The sequence below is a fragment of the Pimephales promelas genome, chromosome 6 (assembly GCF_988280905.1).
Source record: "Pimephales promelas chromosome 6, fPimPro1.hap1.1, whole genome shotgun sequence".
NCBI lineage: Eukaryota > Metazoa > Chordata > Actinopteri > Cypriniformes > Leuciscidae > Pimephales > Pimephales promelas.
In genome coordinates this window covers 35,642,788-35,670,130 of record NC_142774.1, presented here as the reverse complement: position 1 = coordinate 35,670,130, position 27,343 = coordinate 35,642,788, and the positions used below count along the sequence as shown (strand labels likewise).

The 27,343-nt window shown below is 35.9% G+C and overlaps 1 protein-coding gene across 1 annotated transcript in view; it reads right to left on the bottom strand.

The window, feature by feature from the left end:
- Nucleotides 1-6,349: 6,349 nt before the first annotated feature.
- Nucleotides 6,350-27,343, bottom strand: part of mad1l1 (mitotic arrest deficient 1 like 1) — a 57,893-nt gene continuing 36,899 nt past the window's right edge. Inside the window, exon 18 of the mRNA XM_039652054.2 lies at nucleotides 6,350-6,867. Within this exon, the coding sequence (XP_039507988.2) occupies nucleotides 6,706-6,867 (162 nt within the window). The 3' untranslated portion in view covers nucleotides 6,350-6,705. The remainder of the gene's footprint in view (nucleotides 6,868-27,343) is intronic.

The following is a 27,343-nucleotide window of genomic DNA, read 5'->3' as shown; positions in this document are numbered from 1 at the left end:
ATCTTATTTAATTAATTTATAATATTAATTTATTAAGAAATTAATAATTATTTAATTAAATAATTATTTTAGAAAAAAAATAAAAGTTTTTCAATGTGTGTTTTTCGCATCCAAACGACAATGTTGTCAAAAACGTGGAAATGGTTAAAAACGCTGTATTCTGCTGCCAGGCCAGTAGTTGGCGATGTCACGTTGTAAATGAAACACTACGTGCCAATAGACTGCATGTGAATGACCTCATCTTTTCTCAAACTCGTTTTAGTAGATTACATGGAGACAGTAACGTTATTGTTTTCAAAAACTTGCGCTTCGAAAAAAGTTTCCGCAATGTCATTTGAATGAAAGTGGCCCAAACGCATTAAAAGTTTTCAGTTTTTAGCTGAAAACAGTCATGTAAATGCACTTATATTACATTCATTATTTTTTCTCTAGACTTTTTGTCAGACACAGTCTCTCCCTTGCAATTGTGAAAATAAACACAGGTTACATTTGATGTATGTAGCCTTGGGTGGACCAAGATGTCTTTAGTAACACACTAAAGCTATATTAATAGAGAGCTACTCTGGCGTATACACAATACATGCATGTCTTCAAGTATCCCAGCTGTTGCCATGGTAGCTAACAGCATATGCTAATTTTATATAATTATCCGAAAATGGAATATTCATAAAACTTTTATTTTAAAACCCCCCAATGTCAATTACTACAAGACATTTGAAAATTGTGATACATCAAAGTGGCTACTGGTCTCTCAACGCATTTCAAAACCGGTAAGTGACCCAGAATCACTATGGCAACAGCAGCCCTGATCCGTCCCCAAAAGAGGACATACAGTACAGTACTGCGTGGTAAAGGACAGTCACCAATCATTCTTAACGCCCTCTTTTCCTAACACACCATATGCCATCCTTACGGTCTAAACTAATGTCCCCTAAACACACTCTCATTAAACAATGTCACTCAGAAAACATGCATACAGTACACTACACTAATAAAACATTCCCACAAATAAAAGAAATATAGGCAAATTCAGTCAGTGACCTACATACATAAACATATGGTGAGAGAACTAACATAATACATTTGCCTGCATGCATTTTAGTGTTGTGTGATATTGCAAAATAATTTGTTTTTCTTTCGTTTGTGTCCTCTCCAAGAAAACTTTAACCAAGCGCAATATTTATTCCAGGTCATATTAAGCTGCTAAAACAAGCCCTTTTTTTTTAAATTTGAGGCATATTTGACATATTATGCAAGTACTAAAATGCATATTTTATTACAAGAGCCCTACGTATGCCCAGCGAGATTGACTGCTGGCTGAAGACACGGTATTACTGTACGTCAGAAGTGAAAGTGAGAATTAAAGTAAATGGTTGAGCTTTAGATACAGTATATATATCATTCATCTTTAAAGTACTGTAACAGAACAAGGCTAGCCTGGATTATTAGAGTCTCCTCCATTTACACTGTGTATATCAGGTCTCAATAGACTCTTCAGCACCATCTGAGCTCACTTCTTGGCCAATCAATCCGATGAACTTATTAAGAGCCAACACACAGTATGAGGCTGACACTGTCAGGATTGAGTTTGTTTATAGCCGAGACAGAGAGCTGAAGATGGCAACTCAACAGAACGTAATGTACTGAAAAGTTGTGAAATGCACACGGACTTCACTTTGAGGAAACCAATAAAAGGTTTACACAAAATTCGAAGCTTAGCACCCGCGTACTGATCCTCCACTGTAGCTCAAACTAAAGCTATTGTGGTGAAATGTTCACAGAATTAGCATAAACCCAGTTTAAGCTTGCCTTGAGGTCTTATTATAAACAAGTTTATTTTGTGTTAAAACCGTTATATAAAAGCAAGTATTGTAAATATATTCAGGTTTGCAGGTGTTTTGCTGCCACTATTTTCACAGTTTGGAACAGCCCTTTCGTACCCAATTGCTAAAATGAAGCATTTCACCGAAATATTTGTAAGAACACCCTTACTAATTGCTGCAAAGGTCAAATATTTCATTATTTTATTCTGCATCGCCTACAACTGATTCCTTAAAGCTTGCCAAGCTATTCCCGCCATAAAATCCTCACACAAAGACTGTCTGTCCATTAATATATGACAGTAGACCTGAGGGAAAAGAGAAATGAACACAAAAGAGTTAAAAGAATGAGCTGGGATAATGGAGAGATTTGCAGTGTAATGGCCCATTTTCACAGTGGTATTCATTCACTTTCTGGAATCATCTCTGAAAGTAACATTTGTTAATGTAAAAAATAAAAATAAATAAATAAAAAATTATTTACAATATTTTTTTATTTATGCATGCGTCTGCTTGCCTATCTATATCTATATACACACATTTCAATTTAATATATTGAAATATATTGCTTATTTATTGGTGGCTATCTATCAGAAATTATAGCCTCGGTCTTTTTTGGGAAAAGGTTTTCCTTTGGTTTATTCACGTACAGACGACAATGTCGTCAAGATGATCCACAAATCTGCGATAACGACTAAAAACATTAGTATTATTCATGTCGATGCCACAATGCGCATGTCACCGTTTTCATAAATTCGCGTTTTTGTAGTTTACACACACGATAATGGTATCATTCTCAAAAATGAAACCGTTTTCAAAAGTTTGCATTTTCAGGCCACCAAAATGTAAATGTATCGTGTAAATGAACATCCAAAACGCATAAAAAGGTTACGTTTTTAGTTGAAAATTATGTTGTGTGAACGACCCCTTAATTATACACAATGCCAACAAATATTCTATAATACATTAAAGGGATACTCCACTTTTTTTTTGGAAATAGGCTCATTTTACCACTCCCTCATTGACTTCCATAGTAGTAAAAAAAATACTTTGGAAGTCAATGAGACCAGAAACTGTATGGTTACTGATATTCTTCTTAATATCAGAAAATTGGCTGAATGGATTTGAAAACGGTAAAACCCAACTGTTTAACTCTGGGGGAGTGGTAAAATGAGCCTATTTCCAAAAAAAATGGAGTATCCCTTTAAAATGTATGATTTAAATGTTGCTTGCATATTGCAGTAAATTATAACTTATAAAACGTTTTACAAAGCATATTCTAAATTTCAGTCAATTTTCATAGTTGCACGACAGAATACAACCAGACACAATGACATCAAGAGAAACACTTTCACTCAAGTGTGTCCAAAATGTTGGCTGTCTTAAATGACAGGGTGACAAAGAATAAAGCACAGATTCCATTAGAAACCTCTAATGTCATTTCATCGGATATAAATCTTTGACTCGAACGGAGAGTAATTCGGTAGTCAGACAATAAAGCCCTGCAGCAGAGAAAGTGAAGGAAATGGTAAACAGATCAAAAGCAACAACAGAAAGGCAGAAAAATGAAGGATGAAGAAAATTCCTTCTGGGGCTCTGTAATCTTTTTAGGGTGCCTATAACACCGCTTCAAACCTCTTCTGGAACATTGGAACAACCGTGATTGGCTAGCCAAGCTTATGAGAGCTAATGTGATTGTGGCAGAGTGATATCTAACGTTACTTTATGTGTATGTTGGGAGACATAGAGATAGAAAAAGGTTGAGTGTGCAGGATTTATGGCTGCTAATATAATCACAAGCACTGTTATCTTGTTGTGGGACATTTTCTGTAAGCCTAAGAATAATCAAATGCAGTTAAAGCCTCTACTAACTATTATCAAAGATAAGTGAGATCCAAAAGCAAACAGGCAGACTTTCTAGTCAGAGCATTAATCTTTCATATACCGAAAGCCTATTCTCACTCTTAGAATTGTACTAGTTAAAAATACCCCAAACCTCTCCAAATCATCGACTTATCGCAGAGTTTGAGTGACAGGGGTTGTGTCTATCGAGAGAACCCGTCTCTGTCTGCTTCAATGCTCGTCGCTGTGGCAATGCAAGAGGGAGCGACCCAGTGTGACACTGTCTCTAGTTTCAAATGCCATGGCAAACTAAGAACAGATAAAGGCGAACAATAGAGAGATATCTCCAGTCTCATCGGTGCAACTACCAAACCTCGAAACGGATGGACAATTTTCCTGGCATGGGAGACCACATGTTGGGGGAATGGTTTGTGACCTCCTTTTTTGCTCTCAAAAGCTAATTTGCATGAAATAGATGTTGACATACATAGCACTACAATAGAACTGGAACACTTTATGCGTTTCATTTCATGCTTTTGTAATAAAAGATTGGTACCTTTTGCAGACCAAAAAACATTTTTTTTCAAACTACAATGAGCCCAAAAATAATCTTTAAAGGGTTAGTTCACCCAAAAATGAAAATTCTGTCAGTAATTACTCACCCTCATGTTGTTTCAACCCCGTAAGACCTTCGTTCATCTTCGGAACATGAATTAAGATATTTTTGATGAAATCTGAGAGCTGGATCACTCCTGCCTACGACTCCATAGGCTTCTTGAGGAATTGAAACTTGCCGGCCTCGGAAAGTTATTAAAGACATCGTTAAAATTGTCCAAGTGACTACAGTGGCTCAATCTTAACTTTATCAAGCGACGAGAATACTTTTGTGCGCAAAAACAACAAAAATAACGACTTTATTTCAACTGTTCATTTACTTCTCTCTCTGCCTCGAGTCAAGTTACTAGTTTAACAGCGTATGATCTGTTGTTGTACGTCACACGCATCACACACATGACCAGCGTCGGTCACTACGTTAACTGACTAGAGGCCCATAGAGAATGAAGGGAATAGTTGTAATAAAGTCGTTATTTGTGCGGACAAAAAGTGTTCTTGTCGCTTGATAAAGTTAAAATTGAGCCACTGTAGTCACTTGGACTATTTTAACGATGTCTTTAATAACTTTGAGGCCGGCAAGTTTCAATTCCTCAAGAAGCCTATGGACTAGTATGCAGGAGTGATCCAGCTCTCAGATTTCATTAAAAATATCTTAGTTTGTTCTCCGAAGATGAACGAAGGTCTTACGGGCTTGGCAAGAATACTGACAGAATTTTCATTTTTTGGGTGAACTAACCCTTTAAAAACGTAAGCAACATTTAATGTACGAATGTCACCGCATTAGATAATCATAATCATATCAGAAAAACTAACATAGAGTATAATCTATTATTGTTCATTTTGAAATTTTGCTATCCAAAAGAATCTCTTCTTCGAGTTACAATTATACAAGATCAAAATACTGGAGGAAAAGAAATCTATAAAATGTTTTAAAATGGAAGTATATATATATATATTTATATATATTATCAATTGCTTACCACTGAATTTAAATGTTTGCATTGTAATAAGACAATGGCAGCTTATCTCTAAGTCTGAAGTCCATATGTTTTTTTTTTGCAGCGTTGTCGTTTAGTCTAAAGCTTCTTAAATATGCATTATTTATCCATTTACAGCTCCTTATTAGCATATATAGCCTTTTCCACCCCAAAGCTTTGAATTATATAACGATCGTTCATGAAAAACAAAAACTTTCATTAATAACCAATGAGAGGCCACCATATTCGGCTCAAGATGATGAATGATAAAATAAATAAAATATAAAAATACGTGATGAAAGAGGAAATGGGTATCATAGAATAGAAGGAGATTCGATTTAAAGGCCAAAGATGTTTGACCAAGTGAATTGTTAAACAAATGTTATTTTAAAAAAAACCCCCCGAAGTAGTAAGATTAAGTATGAAAACTACAGGGGCCAAAAGTGACAGGAAGAGAGTAGTGCCAGCTCAAGAGTGTGTGCATAGTAGCTGTTTTTCTGAATTGATTTTGCCAGCCAAAGACTGAGTTTGCATATAATAGGAACAGCTAACAGCAGGGACACTGAATCCGCAATGAATTCACTGGCACGAGAAGAAAGCAAAGATACTGGCTCCGCACACTACCTGAAACCACGGATCCAGGATGAGAGTAACATTCTTTGCTAATTGCTTTGGCACAATGGCACTTTGCATTGCTTGTGTGACAGATTTGAGACAAAAGTCTGAGTCATTTCAGATTAAATCTTAATGTGTGTAAGGTATTGTAGGAAACTGTGGCATTCAAATGAAGAAAAAAATCAGTAATAACCACTGCCAGCAAAAATGGTTCGGGAATTTAAACACTCCCACATCCACTAGGATTCGGTGCCAAATTGTACAAAGCAAACATCTAAAAGACACAAAAGTTGCCAGGCAACTATTGTGGTTTCAAATGGGATATTAGTTTATCAATTAATCATTAGGTTATACAGTATGAGTTGAGTTGAAGTGAAACACAATAAAAGCAGCTTCTAACCAGGCGTATGAATCATCATTCACTTGAACACGGAGAATGTTTTGAAATCCAATAGTTCCCAAAACAAATAATAGACTGAAAAGTTTAATATGTCTTTATTTTTTCCTCGACATGGGCAAATAAACTGCCATGAAGGATGATGTTCATAAAAAGAGGACTGCACATCTCTAGGTTTCCCTGGTATTTGTGTTTACCTGTTTCTTAAACAACACAGTGTGGGTTTTATAGCATTAAAAGAAAAAGAAAAACACAAATAGACTATACTACTGAAATGCTGCCATAAAGATTGTCAAGCTACGACAACCTCCAATGCTAAATCTTTATATATATAAAAGAGTAATCAAAAATAATCACAAGATTTCTGTAGATGTGTGTGTGTGTGTGTGTGAGAGAGAGAGCTCCCTGAACACTGTGTGGTCGAGCATTGATGGGTAAATCAGGTGACAGTCTGGCGGCTGAACAGCTCGATAGTGACCGCGCTGAGGAACACTGGGATGCTCTTCTGATGGAAGAGATGCAGATCTACCAGTCCAGTTAGAGTGCGGGAAAAATCTGTCTCCAACAGCTGCATGCTGCCGCTGCCCATTGGACCAGTAGACTGGAGAAAGAGAGAGAGACAGGGGAGAGAGGTGTCTGTTTAAACATTTGAAACAACTTACAAAGGTAAAGTAACAAATAAAGTAAAACTTAAGTGTTTTAATTCACGAACAAACAAAAATAGTCAAACAATTCACTACCAGTCACTCCCTAACAGCCACTAACTAGCTAACGGAGTTGGGACACGTTGGGTTTACTTCTGTCATTCAGAATAGAGTGCCGAAGTGATGACGTCACTTTGTAGGACAACTCGGAAGCTAGCGGCGTATGGGTTCCCTCGGTCGAAAAGCAATGCATTTTCCCCATAGACGTTTGGAAAATCGCAAAAAATAAGATCTGTGTTTAACAAAGAGTTGTGACCCTTACACGTTTTGTCAATCAAGATTATCTTTACAAGTTAATCCAAAATGTATACATTTTGAAGCCTATATAAAAATTTTAAAAAACACAAATCAGACACAATAAAGTTTAAAAAACACAAGCAGGTTATAACTGTGTGTTTTATGTCATAGATCAAAACGTGAAAATATTTAGAGGCTTTGTTCACCACAGACCTTATTTCAGGCGATTTAGTAAAAACCCATTCAAAAATCCCATAGACTTTAGAGCGAGGGAACCGGTAGTGCTAAAATGCTAACTCACTTCCGGGTTTTGGCCTACAGAGTGACGTCGTAACTTCGGCACTCTATAATGGCGCTTTTCCACTGCATGGTACGGCTCGGTACGCTTTGGTGCTTTTCCACTGCATGATACGGCTCACTTGTGGCGCTTTTCCACTGCATGGTACGGTATGGCACGTTTTGGCGCTTTTCCACTGCATGGTACGGTACGGCTCGCTTCGGCTCGCTTTAAAAGCTACCACCTCTGTTGAGGTTCCAAGCGTACCGTACCGATACTAAAATGTGACGTGAACACAATGCAGATCACTGATTGGTCAGACAGAATCATCACTACCAGCGTCATTGTATTTCCGAGACATCAAACCCGCTAGATTTAAATACCCAGTAACAGCCACCGCTGTAGTACCCGTTTTAAAACTACTTGCTTGAAGAAAAAAGAAACTTCCAAAAAAGAAATGGCTGAATCGTGGTCATTGGACGAAGTGCAGAAGTTCCTCTCGTTGGTTGCTGAGGAGCGGATAAACTATAACAGTCGGACTATAATCCCACCCACTTTGAAGCGGTACTAACTGCAGTGGAAAAGCAAACCGAGCTAAAGCGAACCGAGCCACAGTCGAAAAGCGCCATAAGTACCGTAACTGACTGATATTTACCAATTAACTAACCACTACAACATAACTAGATAAAAATGTATTGTCACTAATTACTAACAGGAACCAAGCAACAAATCTCACTAAAACAAACTTACTAAACATTAAACTAACTCAAACACTGTTTTGGTTTATTTCAAACAGTGAGTAATGAAAAGCTCTGAGTAAGTGAAAGACACAAACCAAAAAACTGCTACTCCAAAACTAATAGTTGCTAACTAAAAGTCTAACTACCTAACAAAATGACTAGACACGTGCCAGTATAATACGATACATCAAGATAATGAACATGCATGATATTGTTATTGTGAATAATTATATTGGTATACATATTGATATCATCCTAAATACTGTTTGAAAACGTGTTGACTCTTTATATTTCGGTCACACTTTACAATAAGGCTCCATTAGTTAACATCAATAAATTCATTAACATAAACTGACAATGAAAAATACTTCTAAAGAATGTATTAATCGTAGTTAATTTCAAACATTTAATAACACATTATTGAAATAAAAGGTGGTAACTATTATTTAATGGATCTAAACATGAACAAACAGTAGTATTTTTTTTGAACTAACATGTATGTAACACATGACGTACAGTAGCTATTGCTTATTGTTAATGTTTTAACGCATTAACGTACAAACTATTATATTTACTAATTAACGTTCATTAAACCAAACCCACTTTGAGTTTACTTATGTCAGGCAGTGAGTAATGTAAGCCTTTACATAAACAATAAAATGTTCAGATGTACAAACACCCCTTAAAACCTTCAGATGCACATCAAAGAAACAGAAAAAGCAGTGCGTCTGTGATTAATTGCCTGCCCAGAGTAGAACCAAGAGAAACAAACACAAAATGAGGGCATCAATGCACAATGGTGCTTTTCCATGTCAAATATTTTTAAGCCTGACCTCCACAAGAAGTAGTTAGCATCAAATATATTTTACATTTAGAGGGCCTGAGAAAAGAGGGCTCTCATAAAGAACTAGTCTTTTTTTGCCGTTTCATAAGCATCATAATGCGGTCTCATAACACAGAAAGGCCCCCCTCGACACCAGACCTTCTAATACCTGTCCCGGCAAACCGGGGGACACGTGAAAATGCCTCTCCTTTGTCTCCAACTTGGTTTTGATTTCTATTTTCCCAGATCACATTTTAATAAAAGGTCATCCAGCATTTTTTTCTTTGTTTCTGAGAGTTATTCAGATTGTGACCTTATCATGTGTTTTTCTATTGCCACCGCCACAAAAGGGTGTTATAAACAATATGTGACCTTTCGGCTAACAACAAGTTTTTGTTGATGTTAAAACCTTCCTCAAGTCCCACATAAGAGGAGAGAGAGAGGACAGATAGATAGAAACGCTATTATGAAATGAGAAGAAAAACGATTGACTCGGGGTATAGTGGGGCCAACGGACAATGGTAGACGTTTCCAAATTAGTATCGTTTCTTTTATCTCTTCATTCTGCATGGACATCGAGTTACACTGCCGCTCCTAAAACAGTCAAGCCGGGAGCCTGCAAACTCCACACGTAGCTTCATGTAATGACATCTCTTGCTGAGCTTTCTTTCCAGTTTCCTCTCTTCAATGAGTTTGCTTAAATGCAGCTTTTAGACAGAAGGCTTGTGAAGAGAATAATTACAACACTTTGCATTTGACCCAAACAGCTGGTTTCTCTCTGAGGATGTAAAAACCCATTCATAATGACAGTTTATGCAGTATTGTAGAGAGGGATGGGGAGAGAAAGACAGACAGTAAGGGAAAAGGGAAAACAATGCTTGCCTAGAGTTTGCTCAAGATACAGTATTTCAGTACATGGACTGGAGTGACACCTGTTTCGACTCAGCCTTCGGGATCTTTCAGGGACTTTCACTGTAACAGCCTATATATCTCCTAACAAATCCTGAGAGAGTCATGCACGCCACAAACCACCTCCAGCTCAAATACCACAGAAATACACGGATAAGAAAGTAAAAACGGCAGGTCTCTAGAGATTTTACAATATATATTGTCTGAAGCCATCAATTTACACACACACTGAAGTAGCTTTTACTACAGCAGAACCACACACACACAAACAATGTTGGGGTCAGTAAGACTTTTTTTTATTATTCATTTTTATTCATTAAATTAAACAAAGTGTGAGTAAAGGTTTGTATTTTCTATTTCAAATAAATGTTGTTTTATTTTAGGGATGTTGCCTTGTAAAGTATCATTGTGGGGGTGAAAGAAAAGGATGAGAAAATCCCGCACCGAAGTCATTTAAAGTTTGCAGTGAGCCAGGAAAGCATGAACACACAAATACATTTATGATCCAGTAACATCTGAGTCGTCTGTTGGTGCGAGTGCACCCTGCCGAGCTTAAAGAGAGGAAACGAGAAGCTGTCATTGCTTCGAGTGTGAGGCGGAGGTGTGTGAAGAGCAGTAATTGGCTGTTAAATTAGCTTTATCTACTGATTAGGCAGATGTATAATTAACCAACTGCTCCTTGCTAACGGCAAATAGTGCTTTACCACATCCATGACATGAGATACAACATGTATTGCAGATAAAAACTTACATTAGCTAATAAATAGCCCACTTTTTGTTTTCTAGTGTATTATGTGCTATGACGTTTAAAGCTATGTTTAAGGCAATGTTTTTCATAAACACTTTACGTTATAAATGTTGAACCTCTCTTCATATCCTGATAGCAAATCATTAATAGAATTGGTCTAAATATTTTAAAAAATGTACATATATCTTTTGTGGAAGTCTCAGGACCACAAAATGATCCTCTAATCATTGCATTTGTATTTTCTCAGAGCTGTTCACATCCTCGGAGTTGTTTAAGGCAAAGCTCTGTAAGTTGTTTACGATCATTACTTTTGTAATGTTATGTGCTTTGAGACATGGGGTAATTTAACGCCGTCTCTTGTGACGCTTCATGTGTTTTAGAGGAGGCATGGCTTTGGAGATGCTCTGAAGGGAGGGTGGGATCTTATGCTTTCAAAGCTAGCTTGCTATTATTAGCCCCTCCGAAATCACCTCTTTAAGACAGTGTATGAATGTCAGTGCATTAAAATATCAAACCAAGTGGCATTCAATTTATTTTTTATGTTTTAGTAAGACAGGTCTTTTGGGAACTTTAGTTGTTAAATTTTCAAGTTGGTCAAAAATAACTAAAATCAGGAGGACTTTATTAGCGTTTTGATATAGGCTAACTGAGAGTTTTGCTATAATACTTGAATATTTTCATAATAACTTACAAACTAGACTTTTTGCTAGAAAAAGAATCAGCCTAACTGTTGTTTTGAGCAGAGTGAGCATTTGTAGAAAAACAACAGATGTGTTTAGAGGGGACAAGCTCAATCTATGATGTCACTGGCAACAGATGCAATAGATCTACTGACTTGCTTATTCTGAATTCTGAAAATGCAACTAGCAAATGCATCTCCATTTCTCAGATAGATAGTGAAGTGCTCAGTGTTCATGAAGACATGCAGATGTTTGATCTGGAACTAACTAAGGTTACAAAAATTGTATACTTGTAACTAAAACTAAATTGACTGAAATAAACATCTCTTTAAATGAGAAATAGAAGTTTAATAACTACAAAAAAATTTGGCCTAGTTATTTAATGCATTTTGTATATTTAATTTGTATTTTCTAAATGGCTTAAATAGTACAAATATATACACACAAATATAAATATGTATATATAAAATATGAATTTAACTATTTTTCCTTGCACAGATGCCATGAATTTAAAATGCGTGAAGAAAAAAAAAATTGCTGGGAGGACCACCTCTCCAACTGAAGGTGGTGTAATTGAATAATCAGAAATATGCAAATGAAAAACAAAAAGACTTCAATCTAAATGCAGATTTTGACATTTTGCCTAGGATGGAAAAAAACAACAACGGGATGAGTGGCAGAGTAAATATCAAGACCATTATCAAGGGTTTACTTTGACTATCAAGAATGCAGTGCATTGGCATATGCATTAAGTTGCATGTGAGAAATGTCTGCGAATGTCTATTTAGTATTTAGTCACATCATCCGCTGCCTGTCTGTCCATACACAAACATTTTAGCAAGGATAATTATCAGTTCCTGTCCCAAAGTAAAAAACAACGTCTCCTTTGACGTTCAACAGAAACGTACAGTACATATCTGTCTGTTTATGTTCTTGATATGCTTAATAGAGCATACAGAATTGAGTTACAGTACAGTAAAATGCCACACTCAACCCACCATCTGTGAGAAGGAACACAAGAACAACGTCATAACATGGAAAATAACATCTGTAGATTAGACTGCAAGACAGAGTGAGACAAACAGATCAGTTAATCTAAACTTCCTTAAAGCTGCAGTAGGGAGTTGAGAAAACATTTACTTTGAAATTTGAACAAGCAAAACTTACAGGTCCCACCCCCTTGCTCTCTGGTGAATTGGTTTAAACTGAAGGAGAGATAGAATTTAATTATAACTTATATATGTAAATTATAATTGGTTAAAATTCCATTTGCTTAAACTAAAGGAGAGATAAAAGCCGCCATTTATATGTACCAGAATATTATTGGCTTGGCCCAATGAGAAACCTCCAAGCAAAATGCTAAAAAAACAACAACACCACCCACAAGAACTTAGCAACTGCATAGCAACACCCTGGAAACCATCAACACCCCCCTCCACAACAATTTTTTTTAATTCTCTCATCTTCTATGAAATTAGCAGACTTTCTCTTGAGCGTTTCAAAAGACTTTGATTTAGATCTTTCAAAGTAGAAGTTGTGAAACATTCTCTAGCTAAAGTGTTTCTGTATCCTGAGTCTAAACAAATTGAAATCAGTACAAAAAGCTTGCTGTCCTTACAAAACCTCTTTCCCCATGATACTCCACCACACACAAACAACTTCTGCTGTCATGACAGGCTAACACGATGGCTGACACATGCTTTATGAACGGAGAGAGAATAAAAGCGTGAGCTGGTCTGGAAAAGATTGTCACACGGAATAGCACTCAAACTCTGTCGGGAAACTTTCGCCACTCGACAGCTTTGATGGACAGAGATGATGTCTGCTAGTTTAGGCATTCGATCTTCAATAGAAACCGCAGTCTCTAGGGATCAAATCAAATGTCTAACCACTCATTGCATTTCATGTTCTCTCTAGACCAGAAGAGAGAGCCCACACATGAAGACACATGCGCATGCTGTATGTTGGGCTGGACTCTATAAACCTGTTCCGCATGGATTACTCTTGACCAGATGTTCCGAGATAATACAGACAGTCTATAGAGAATCGGTATATTAAGCATATTATAATCGGTATATTAAGGTCTGAAATTGCACAGAATTCTTTGGCATTCAAAAAGAAGAATATATGAACATAAGCAGGTTATGTAAAATTCTGTGATCCCACGCCTTTTAACCCTCAGGTGCTCTTCGTTTCGGAGTCACACTTGTTATCTTCCCGGTCAAAAGTGAAAGGACACCTAAAAATGAAACTTTCTCCATCCCAGTAAAACCAATGCAATTTATTTTTTTCTATAATATTTATTCTTTTTAATTTAGTATTTTGAGAAAATTTTGTTGAATTTATTAATATTTATGCAATAATTATGGTTTATTTTTGCCATGGAAAATATATTTTTCTAAATTTATATATATATATATATATATATATATATATATATATATATATTTTTTTTTTAAATATTAATGCAGTATTTTAGTTTAATATAGAGTCTAGGCCTTCAGAAAAAAAATATTTTTTGAAGAAAATTAGCACCATCTGGTTACAGTATAGAGAAAAAGCGTAGAATCATAGTGTAACCACTAGATGGCATGTACAGCTCTCTATGGAGAGGCATGTGAATTCCCCAGATGTTTATGAACACATTTTTTTGTTGTTGTTGGTGGTGGATTTATAGTTGAAACAATCTCAAAAACTATTTCTTATAAAAAAAATTTGACAAAAAACAAAAATTCCCAATTTTGACAATTTCCCATTCATTTCCTATGGGGGTCATTTTTTTAAGACCACTTAGCATGCTCAGATCATGACCTCAATTTTTTTGTGTGTTCACATGCATAATGCCATAAAAGTCACCTGAGGGTTAACCAATTCATTTCCATAAGGATCTTTGTACATCGTACAAAGCTTCATGAAGAGCAACTGGATGAAAGATTTTAAACAAAATGAGATAAATAAATATTACATAACTTTCCTATAGACATATTCCATAAATAAAAATATACACAAAAGAAAAACATCTGTAAATATTCACTATAATTCCCCACACATAAATACATGATTCACTATAATAAATTCTTTTTATTTATAATATTTATTTATAAATATTTTTTATATATTATTATATTTTTTATATTTTTAAATATTTTTATATATTTATTTATTCTTTTTAATTTACTATTTTCATAAATAAAATATACCACACTTCACTAAACAAAAAAAAGTCTTCATATTTCAAATTTATGATATCAAGAGCTGAGGGGAGGAATAAATATAATAACCACTGCTGTGTTAGAAGTAGTTGAAAACACCATAGTGGATCCATAAAAAAAAATTATTTAAGAGTTCAAGCTGTGAATGCAAATGTTATTGGTCAAGATAGGATAGGAAAGAGTTCAGTGTGAAAAAGAGAAACTCGTCCCAAACACACCACTAGAGAAACTGATTAAACAGTCCACAACAGTGTATTGACTGAGGCTGGGCAGGAGGAGACTGAGATTCACTCTTTCAAAGCAACTGCACTGACAAGGTCCAAAATTAACTTTGCCATGCCTGCTAATGATAGGTGATACAGTATGTGTGTCTTTTTTATTTGGTGGCTTAAAACAAAGAATATTCCACATTAGTGTCACTGTATACATGGAGAGGCAGAGGCAGTTGAGCAAGAAAAGATTGTTACTGGGTTGCAAATTTGATTGATTGATAGTCAAAGACGGGTGAAAAACAACAGAGACTAACAAAGATACAGAACATTAGCAATAAAAATCACATTAACATATTTTTGCACAACACTTGCAAGTCCATCAACAGCTATCAAAGCTTTTTTGGATATTTTATCTTCTCTGAAATCTAATACATGATTTAAACCCCTTCAAAAATAGATTTCAAACTCAAAAGTGCAGCCTCTCAGTAGCAAACAGCCAAGAGAATGACTTGAATGAGAATGCGTCGACCTTGCAAGCGAATTTCACACCTTTGATATGTTTTTTTTTATATTGTCATAAATTACAGCATGTAGCGTTATCAGTTCTCCGACGTTCCCTCACTACATGCACTCACTTGCAAACATATTCTAGATTTCACTCATTAATAGCTCATCAGTGAGTTTAATCAGCGAGTCCATCAAAAGGTGTAATCATCCCCTGATTGGACGGGAGGAAATGCCAGAACGCTGATCAAAACACGCATAGAGACACCTGCCGTTCCTACGTCGACAATCAAAGCAGAGCTACTGTTACTATGGAGATTATCGAAGCCAGAAACTTTGTCATCCTAACCTTTGAGGTTAAAGCAAGACATGGCACCGGCAAAGGTTAGCACAGGGACACATTAAACTGTCAAGTGTATGTACACTCAGAGGATGACATTTGGAGGATCATAATAAAGGCTATGTGGACACTTTACATAATGTATACAGGTCAATGCTTGAGACACAGCGATTTGCTGTGAACTTTAATCGAATTCTACTCTTATTTAAATAAAACTGGTTTATTTCAGCCTTTACAAAAGGATACTTACACTATGAACAAATCCCTATCTGTAAGTATTACATTTCAGCAATGTTGTTTGTTATTATTTTGTTGAACTATTGGAGATTAGTGATGACCGATATGGATTTTTGGATGGCCGATATATACAGCGCAGGAATAAATTAAGAGACCACTGCAAAAATCGCTGTTGGGCAACTTTATGCCACTCCTGGCGACAGATTTGGCATTATTTAATGGCTGGTGACCATCCATCTTACTCTTGATAACATAACAGAGGTTTTCAGTGGAGTTGAGGTCTGGAAATTGTGATGGCCATGACAGGGTCTTCTTGATCTAGTTTTTTAACATCTACTCTCGTGTAATGGAAATCATTATGAACATCAGCTATGCTAATTATTTTCCATTAAAATGACGTTCGTCAGCTCCAGTTTGTATCCAGCCTCTCACGGAGACTTCAGATGCCCCAACACCTGTGAAGAGACGACTCGACGCCGGTGATATGTTATGCCCTAAATTATTACATGATTAACTAAATGTCTTTTCCCATGTAGTTTTCTGTAATGCACTTTCTGTAAAGCTGCTTTGAAACAATATGTATTGTGAAAAGTGCTATACAAATAAATTTTAATTGAATTGAATCTGGTGATCCTCCACCCAGACTGGGATTGCCCTGGCTATGTGGATTGGAAAACCAATTAGTTGGGGAACATTGTCAGAGCAGAAGAAAGCAATTTTTCTTTCAGGATGATCTTGTACATGGCTTGAGTTATGCATCCTTTGACAAATCTGCTAGATTTTAGCCTTACTGAACCACCAGATCCATTACTACTCCATCAAATGACACGGTGAGAAACGCGAGAGACTCCGGCTTAGGCTTCGCCAGAAGATGTTGGACAAAGATGAAAAATGGACTCAAGTGTTTCCATGACTTTTCAAAAGAGGGAAAACAGACAGATCTGCCTGATGTGATCTTCTCTATCATGGATTTTTTCGTTTGATATTGAAGCATGTATAGGGATTGTGGTTGATCTGTACGGACCAGGCAGGTTAGAAACTTACGTGATTCACAGATTAATTGAAAAGTTTTTAGGTCATGTCAGTTTAAATATATTCAAGTGATTTTAAATCATTCAAGTGCAAAAAAAAAAGCAAAAGGGAATGTCAGAGTCGTGCAGACAAAATTTCATTCTGTTCAGCATCTTTTTAAGCTTGAATGGACAAAAACATGTAACATTTTGGGATTAAAATTAATCGGGAGTAAGAGGCAGAGGCGTTGTGCGCGCAGATGTGTAAACATGATGGTTACAGACCTTATACAAAGCAGTGCCATATTTGATTTTGAAGCGGGAATGAAAGCGAGGCTGTGGGGGACAGACATACTGTACAGACAGATACCTGTTGTGGGATTTTTTTTTTATAAAAAAAAAACCAGTGCAAAAAAATATATATTTCCATGACATTTCAGAAGAAAAAATAAAATCTCCAGACAACATGAGATCAAGGAATTTTCAACAGCGGATGCCAAACACAGAACACACAGTAAGAACACTCAGTGAAAACACAGCAAGTCTATCCCTCATACATGTCAAGGTGCAGATCTAGACTCAATGTGAACCTGCATTTACTCATCTCACTTGCACACAAACAGATTCAGTATTCCTCAAAATGAATGAAAACAATGACATGCAAACTCATTATTGCAAGTTTGTGTAATATTCGATGTACAGGTGTGAATTTGCATAGCTTTCAGCCTGAGGCCTATTGATTTAACTGTTGGGTGAAACATCTTAGTAACATCACGGAAAGGCCTAGGGAAATCACCTACAATAGTTTCGAATCGAGGATGAATTTTATTTAGAAAATGTACGTTTTTTGGCCCCTAAGTACATTTCATTCTCTGATGTGAAATAAATAGGCAGACAAGGCTTTGAGGAGTTTAAAAAGTGGACTTGATGCCCCGTTTCAATAACACCCACGTAAAAGCATGAACAGAATGAGAGCTCTCACGACCAATGTGCTCTTATGCTAAAACCTGCGATGAACAAAGAACGTTTTGTCAAAGCTGCACAATGACTACTGTGAGCCGGGAATAGACTGTCCACTAAAATTATAAGCACGCTACAGAAAATCGAGCCTTTTCAGCTGGATTCAGTTTGTTTTCATCCCATTGAATAGAGACGGCAGCATGGCTTAAATATCGCAGATAAAAGGAATTTTAGATTTCTTTCCTATCAATACTTTGAAGGTAAATTTTCTATTGGGGACAAAACGTTAGAGGATGAAATTAATCTAATATTATGTGAAAACGGATGCTATGTACGTTACAAACCAAATGTACCCACCATCAAAGCACAGAGACACTAATTACAGCAAAGATGAGAGGACAGAGTATACAGTCTTCCTTTGATGGAACTGTCCATGTTATTGCTACGCTCATAAAAAATGCAAAAGTAGCATAGAATCAGATTTTTATATTTTCGGAGAAATGCTTGCTGCAATGATGAGGTGTTCTAGGTGGTTGCTGGGGTGCTGCAATGCGGTTTCCAAGGTTTTCCAAATGGTTACTTGCCCAATGCTATGAGGCTGCTACGGTGTCGCTTGAAGTCGTAAGAATGTCGGATAGTTGAATATTCAATCTGTAACTATTATCCGACAAATAAAAATACTATACAGATAAATTATCTGATAGCAAAATTATCTAGACATATGATATGCTTCCTTTCATTTTTTACGAGGGAGACTAGTTAAATAACTTTAAGAAACTTCGCTTTAGCACACTGTTGTCAGTGTCCCAGCGCAGTTTTTTTTTTGTTCGCTCTGCTTCAACTTAAATGCTTTTGTTCTAGATATTTAGGTTTTAAAAAATAAAAAATAAAGTCTTTCTCGAAAGTTATTTTTATTTATATGTATTTATGAGCCCAAATATTTAAATACAATATTTGTGAAAAATGCCCCTCCCTATATTGTTTATTAAAGCTGATATAAATAAACAACAGCAAAAAATAAAAATAAAATAAACAATAATAATTAAAAAAAAACACTAATGAAACAAATAATAAATTGACTAACAAAAATAGCATTATTTATATATGTTTTTTGGATCATGGTTGTCTTATGGAGCTATGGAGTGTGTCTGACATGTATGAAGAGAAGTACGTGTATATGTATGATGTATAACGTATGATCAAGGAGAAGATATGCCATCTTTGGAGAGTAATATGGCAAGATTGCCAATATGTGTTATATATTCAATATGTGCTCTATCAAGATGTAGACAGCCTCAAATGTTGTTGATTACATAACTTTTATTATTAACCCACTTATAAACTTAAACTGAAATTTTTATCAAAATAGAAATGCATCTATGGGAAGAAAAAAAAAACAGGAAAAAAAAAAACTAAAAAGCCGAATAAAATAACTAAAACTATTGTAAAAAGAAATTTAACTCAATATTAAATTTTAAAATATTAAAAACCAAACTGAAAACTACAAAACTATAAACAGGGAATTTACAGTTTAATTCAAAATAACAGTGATGCTACATCATTAGAGTTCAAGTTTTTTAAGACCATAAGAAAAACAGGCAAAGCAGTAACGGCACACTGTCAAAACTGAGACAAATCAAGTGATCTACCCAGCGAAAGATCGCTTTGGTCCAGCAATGCTCACATTCTGAGTGTGAAATTCAATCAAAATTCAATCCAAACCATTTCTTTCTCAGTTCCAGTGTTGGTGTAGTTACTGTGTTTCTTTTTTTCTCTCAGGTATCCAGAATTTTAACTTTCAGCATAATAAAACAAAACAAACAAAGAACTGAACAATCTCAACTAGTTGGCTAACCCATCCCTAAAAAAATCGTTTTAACAAAGTTTGAAGTGGGAGTGAAATGGAAGAGAGTATAGTGGCAGCAGTGTGTCAGTTTCTTCACCGCCTCACGCTTTCTATTTTATTTCTCTTTTAATTGTGACCATTGATTGAGTATTTTCTCTGCCTGGCTCCCTGTTGAGATGAGCTCAGCAGGGAAAGAGGCTGATTGGTTTTGCATCTGAAAAACTTCTGATTACTACTGGAGCTGAAAACTTAGCTGAGGGCAGCAATCAAGACGACCAACCTGGCCTTACAATTACTGAGTTAAGAGATGACGAGAGAGAATGGCAACATAGCGGCAAAACACTGCTGGGCAATGAAGCGGATGCTTCCATGGGTGTGTTCAGATAAACACTGGAAAGCTAAAAATCTACCTGCTAGATACTATGATTGAGGGTTCTGGTTAAATCTATGCAAGTGTGTCTGCAAATCGAAACTTGGCAGTTAATTTCAAGTCAAATTCCTGTCAAAGAGTGGCTTTGAGCTTGTCAGATTTTTACCAGCCAAACAAAATTGAGCATGCATTAGTTTCTGAGCATGAATTTGGCTTTTGAACTGTTTGCTTAAATTGCAATTACATGAATGTTGTAAACTGTTGAAACGTCATTTAGAATCTTTGCGAAGGAAAAACGACATTTCAATATGTTGAACTAAATAACATTGATTAGTTTTATGTACATCTGTACATGCAACACTCGCGCCTCTGTCGAGGTCGAAGTTAGTCGCGGATGTGGATCTCTTGGCCTCTCGAAAGATGTTGATATTCGTTTTAGTCCTCTTTTTGTTTCAAAGTCTGCTTGCCATGGTCCATAGTGTTTGAATAAAACAACAACAGCGTGAGCGTCCTGCTAAGCATAACCCAGTTGCCCACGTCTGTCGCCATGGTTACTATGGCAGTACGAGCGGAAATCGAGGGTAATTGACTGGCGACTCATCATCCCCGCTCACACGTCCTACAATTTTCTCACGATTTACAAATAGTTGGAAACATTTGGGATATTGTAAGTAACCAACTTGACAAAATATATAACATTGGCCTAGTAGTTTTGGGATATTTTACTGATAAGATCCTACATATTGTGCCTTTAAATTATGTTTAATGATGATGATTAAAAAAATAAATGGAAACAACATATTATGCATCCCTATGTAAATCTTTACAAACAAACAACATCCCCCACAAATAGATAACTGGCATTTAGAGCTCTTAACCTAAAATCAGTCAGTAACATGCACTTTGGTCTCCAGTTTAGAAAAGGTAAATTAACTGAGAAAGACTTTGTTTTCTGAGCACGTTTTTTTGGGCCAACCCAGAATGCCATTCAAAGAGCACAAATGCAATTTTAAAAGCAATAAGTCTACGCTAACATACGTTAAGATGATACTCCATATGCCCTCAATCAATACAAACCAGTTTTTCCTGTAGGAGTCGCCCACGATTAGAATTAACAGCTGGACTAAAGTTTGCCTCAGATTCAGTTACTCTCTTAAGTCACTGCCAAGCCTTATAATGCAATAAACACAAAGGGCTTCAACGAAAAATATATACCATAACATTTGGTTGACATTCTTTACTGTCATAATGTGAAGCAAAAGGATAATTAGAAGACAGAAGTCTGTTCTAAACCACTAACCCAATGTATTAAAGGTTTAGTTCACCCAAAAATGAAAATTAAGTCATTAATTACTCACCCCCATGCTGTACCAACCCCGTAAGACCTTCGTTCATCTTCGGAACACAAATGAAGATATTTTTGATTAAATTTGAGAGCGGTCTCACTACCACATTGGCTGCCTAAGGGACTGGCTCTTGGCGGCCCAGAAAGTCAATGAAGAAAATGTTTAAATATCCCATGTGACTTCCGTGGCTCAATTATAAGTTTATCAAGCGACGAGAATACTTTTTGTGCTAAAAAACAAACAAAAATAACGACTTTATTCGACTATTCCTTTTCTTCCTTGTTGGCCTGAAACAAGACTTCCTTAGATTTCGACGACGCATGCGCGAGAACTGAACTGAAGTAGTTGAAGGAGATCGCAGTTCTCGCGCATGCGTCGTGGAAATCTAAGGAAGTCTCGTTTCAGGCCAACAAGGAAGAAAAGGAATAGTCGAATAAAGTTGTTATTTTTGTTTGTTTTTTCGCACAAAAAGTATTCTCGTCGCTAACTTATAGTTGAGCCACGGTAGTCACATGGGATATTTAAACATTTTCTTCATTGACTTTCTGGGCCGTCAAGAGCCACTCCCTTAGGCAGCCAATGTGGTAGTGAGACAGCTCTCAAATTTAATCAAAAATATCTTCATTTGTGTTCCGAAGATGAACGAAGGTCTTACGGGGTTGGTACAGCATGGGGGTGAGTAATTAATGACTTAATTTTCATTTTTGGGTGAACTAACCCTTTAAACTTTGGAAAGTGACTCGTCCTGCACCATTCCTGCCAGAGGCATCAACAGTACCTCAAATCGTGCGGCTTGAGGAGAGGTGTGCCATTATTTTTCTAAGCCATTGGACTGGTGAATAAAAATGGCTGTGGCCTGGTGAAAAATAATGGTAGTGGCCTAATGGTTAGAAAGTCGGACTTGTAACCCAAAAGTTGTGGGTTTCGAGTCTCAGTAGGTGGGGGGAACAAATGAACAGTGCTCTCTTCCACTCTCATTACCCACAATTGAGGTGCCCTTGAGCAAGGCCCCAATCGCTCCCAAGGCGCCTGCTCTAAGTGTGTGTTTATTGCCGTGTGTGCACTTGGATGGGTGATTCGAGTATAGGACACCATATTTGGCTACACACATCACGCCACTGTTATAATCAACATGATTATCTGCACAATTATATGATTAAGTAACTTAAGCTTTAAAACAAACACTGCGTTTACCTAAATCACAAAACAAATTATGCAATATACAGTAACACCTAAATGCACTTATTTAGATTAAAATCTTAAAATGTCTTTTTTGTGCCCTCTGCAAGCATTTTTGAACATCATGATTTGCAGTAGTGGATGAAAGTTACAAAAAAAGTGCAGCATATTATTAATCAACTCTAATTAATCAATGTGTCACAACTGACAGATTACAACACAATAGAAAAGACCATTAAATCTTATTGAAGAGCTTGTGTGTGAATGGGAACATCTGAATGCCTGTGCTTGTGTGTGTGTCTGTGTAACTCAAGGTTAACAAATATTGACAGTGAATTATCTTCAGCAGAAGGGTCGCAGGTGGCTTCAACAGGTCTAATTTCACAGGCTGAGAAAACACACACACGTCTAGACTGACTCATTCATACAATTTCAATTGGCTAAATATCACAATTCTCTGCAATACTAGAGTAATATAATATCAAAGTCAAGTTCAAGAATATAGTTCAAGTTAAAATTAGGATGAAATGTGCACTGTGCTGTTTCCATTTACTTTTATATTAAAGACAAGCCCTCGTCCCTCTTTTTGCTCTTAATGACAGTTCCCAGAGTTCTGGCATCTGATTCTGTCAACGTTATATAATTATAAGCCTGCTCTTGTAGTTATCAATTTCCTGAAGAGGTGATTAGCAATTAATTTCATTTAGGCACTTGAAAAGTCAGCATGTTCCCTTAAATTATGAAGACTTTAGATGCAAAAATAGGTATAATCATTTTTCTTTTAAATTACCATTTTTATCAGGTTCAAAAAGAGCTAAATCCATGTGTGCTTTATATATATATATATATATATATAAATATATATATATATATATATATATATATATATATATATACACAGTATATAATATGGTATATATATATGGTAAAAATTTCAACAAAAAAAAAATTTCAAAATGTGCATTTATGACATTTTTTTTTTTGGATCTTAAGTTTTAGAGGAATGGACTTTAAACAGAGGGACATACATTTCTCAGGTTTCATAAAAATATCTTCATTTGTGTTTAGAAGTTGAATGAAAATCTTATAGGAGAGTGAGTCGAGGGTGAGTACACGATGGCACAATCGATATTTTGGTGTGAATTATACCATATAAATACAGTAAGCTGAGCCTTGGATAAAACTAACTATTTTATAACTGTTATATTGGAAATCCGATAGTTTAAATAAACGATATCATATCGTTACATTTCTATATCTTGGTTTCTCAATATAAAGATGTATCGTTACACCCCAACTGCAACATTATCATGCAAAAACGGATTGCATTGTAGTCCCGGTTCTCCAGGTTTAATATTTATATTTCCAGAGAGCTTCAAACTGTAGACTAATGTACTTATTCCCAACGTTTGGAGTAATGCAACACATTTTTCTATATGGAATGTAACCCTGTACTCCTAATTCAACCAGATGGACAGTCTGATAGATAGGCACTATATTTATCCTCAGGGGGACATTCAGTACACTCAGGTATAATTTGACAAAGGAGAAGGACACCAGATATTGAGCCACACATTCATTGACAATTTAAAGCATGAGCGCAAATGCTGAGTCATCACAGAGTTTGATGAAAAGTGCTTATGTGAATATCATTTCATTTATTGATGTCATCATAACACCCGCTCACATCTGTAAACGACTTTAACAGAGAACAGCCGTTTGTATTTTCAATTTAACAAGACTACCATGCCTAGTGTGATTACACCTGTGTTACCGGTCATTATTAAATCAAAACTACAAACCCTTTAATGACCAAAATGGTGAAAGAGCCAGTGCTTAACCCGTTGGCTTAACTAAGCCAAACGATGACATAACTGAGAATTTTCTACATAATCTGCCAAAAAATAAACATTTTATAAACAACAAACAAAAAGTTAATTAAAGTCCCTGTAAAGGCAATTAAAACACATTTTAGAAATGTATTGCTAAAACACATTACAAAGACTGAACTGTGAAGTACAGAATTGTGGAGTTTAACAGTTTTTTCACCAATGCTGTGTTCAAGATTTTCTGGGCGGGGCTAAAGCGGTGGCTCGATGACGCACATAGACATATACACCAAACGTCACCTTGGGGTTCTAAGCACGCGTCAAACCTGCCGCCATCTTGGAATGAGGTGTTGTCATAGGAAGTAGCTAGGTAACGCTGCTATCTTAATTTTGACTTTACATACAAATTCCTTTGATTCCACTTTTGATGCAATGGTCAGAATAATTACATATTGAATCAAATTTATTGTAATTAAATAAGCTTCATCACATCTGCTGCTTTTGGTGGAGACAGCTTTGTTAGATACAATGGGTGCCATCTAGTTTTGTTAAACCAGCCGTTATTGCAGTCCAGAAGCTTTTTTCTGCAGTGAAAACAGACAATAGTTCCAGATTGGAAGCCGACTATGGCGCAAGACTGTTGAAAAGGCACAAGAGAGAATTGATTGAGATTGAATGCACTGAAGTGTTGCAGCCTTGATCTAATGTTAGAAACTGACAGTAAGGGATTGACTTTTTGCTGTAAAAAATGGGAAATATCTAATCTCTCATTTAACACTGAACAACTGTCTCACTTCTTAACATTCAGGATACCAGGTACAAATGTGTTATCAAGTTTCAGAAGAGCTAAAAGCTACACAAACACAAAACAAGGAGGATATTCAATGACTTTGAGAGATTCCCAAGAGAATTTTCAGGACATTCAGTAATATTTTAACAAATGAGGAAGATTATCTTCATTATCTTTCCTTTTTTCAAAGACAGAAATGGAGAAGAATTTCAAAGCAGCACTTTGATTCTTTGGGGATCAAATCATAACATAACTAAAGCATTGCTCAAGTGCACTTATCTAACAATGGGGGGGGGGGGGAAATCGGGATTCTGTTAATTTATCTTCATGTGCCTATTCTTTAAAAGCAAATCAATGGTGATTATGTTCAGAGAAAAAGACAATGAACCATTTTTTCTAAACACAGTGCACACTGAACATAATATTCATTGTGATCAAATTTCAGCAATTAATGTACATTGTAAATCCTAAAAGCTCTAAAGTTTTTCTTGAATAATGTGGGCATTTGCTTGGTTGTTACAGTTTGCCGAACAAACTACTACAACTTCCAAGATGTAAGACGTTCAGATGTAAATGAAAATTGCAATTTGTGCTCTCCATTAAGCAAGCACTACTAGTTTGCAACTTAAAATAAATAACTAAATAAATGAACACCTTTAAAGGTAAAGTGTATAATTTGTACGCCAATAGCAATGAAGCACCGCAGTGTCTACACTCTTTAGGGAAATCAGCCAACGAATGGCTTGCTTAATACTTGACATTAAATTGTGATAAGAGAAAGCATTTTAAAAACTAACACACTTCACCTTTAAAGGGATACTCCACTTTTTTTGGAAATAGGCTCATTTTACAACTCCCGCAGAGTTAAACAGTTGAGTTTTCCATTCAGCTGATTTTCTGATATTTAGAAGAATATGAGTAACCAGGCAGTTTCTGGTCTCATTGACTTCCATAATAAAAAAATATACTATGGAAGTCAATGAGACCAGAAACTGTCTGTTTACTAATATTCTTCTAAATATCAGAAAATCGTCTGAATACATTCGAAAACAGTAAAACCCAACTGTTTAACTCTGGGGGAGTGGTAAAATGAGCCTATTTCCAAAAAAAGTGGAGTATCCCTTTAATAAAGGCACTTAAATTACTCATTGCACTTTGTATGTGAGCTGGCTTCTGCATGAAAAAATATATATTCAGCTACCTCTAAGCCATTTTTTACTTTTCAGTCTAAAACTCAAACACATAACAACAAGGAACTACTGGAGTGTTTCTTGCGCTCCATTTAAGACACTTCCTTCAGAAACGTCCTGACAGACATTAAAATCCATTAGTTTAAATGCTCCAAGAGTCCTTTCCATGGCTGGTGCCTGCTTGCCTAAACGAGGTAAATTCATTTAGACACGGTCTAGTCTTCACTTGAAATGAATAAACAAACAAACAAAATCATCAAAACCGTGATATTTAAAGGTTTGTAATGCTAAACCAGTAAGAGAATCAGAAGTCGGGTATGAGGTATCCTTTTTTCTTTTTTTTGGCTACATTCACAGAATGTGAAAAAGAGTGAAAGCACGTAAATAAAGTGTATTATAAAATTAACACAACTAGACACTGCAAATGGCTAAACGCTTACAATCACAAAGTAATAATAACAGGCGAACGCAGACTTACTGAAGCTTTACTGCAGCTCTAATTAAACAGCCTGAGGAAAGTGCCGATCAAATAACAAAAACTTAAATCCAATTATTGCACACTGTGTGTGTGTATGTGTGTGTCTATAAGGGATTGGCGAACATTTCTACAACCCACAAAGGAAGAGCATTAATTAAGAAAGATAAATTACATTTCCAGGTAAATCATTGTAAGAGTATGCAGTTTCAAACTAAATATGCATTTTGCATCAGTGATAAAAACCCGTTTATCATACACAGACCCGTCCAAAATAAAAATGTATATCTTCTCATTTGCATTTAAAAAAGGATAATTACCATAAATCTTAAATCAACTGGATGCACAACAATGTCCAAACAGTATGACAAACAGTGCAACTACTGTACTATTAAAAACCAATGAACAGTCTTAAGTGGAATGGTTCATCTTCAGTAAAATTTGATGATTCTCAATACC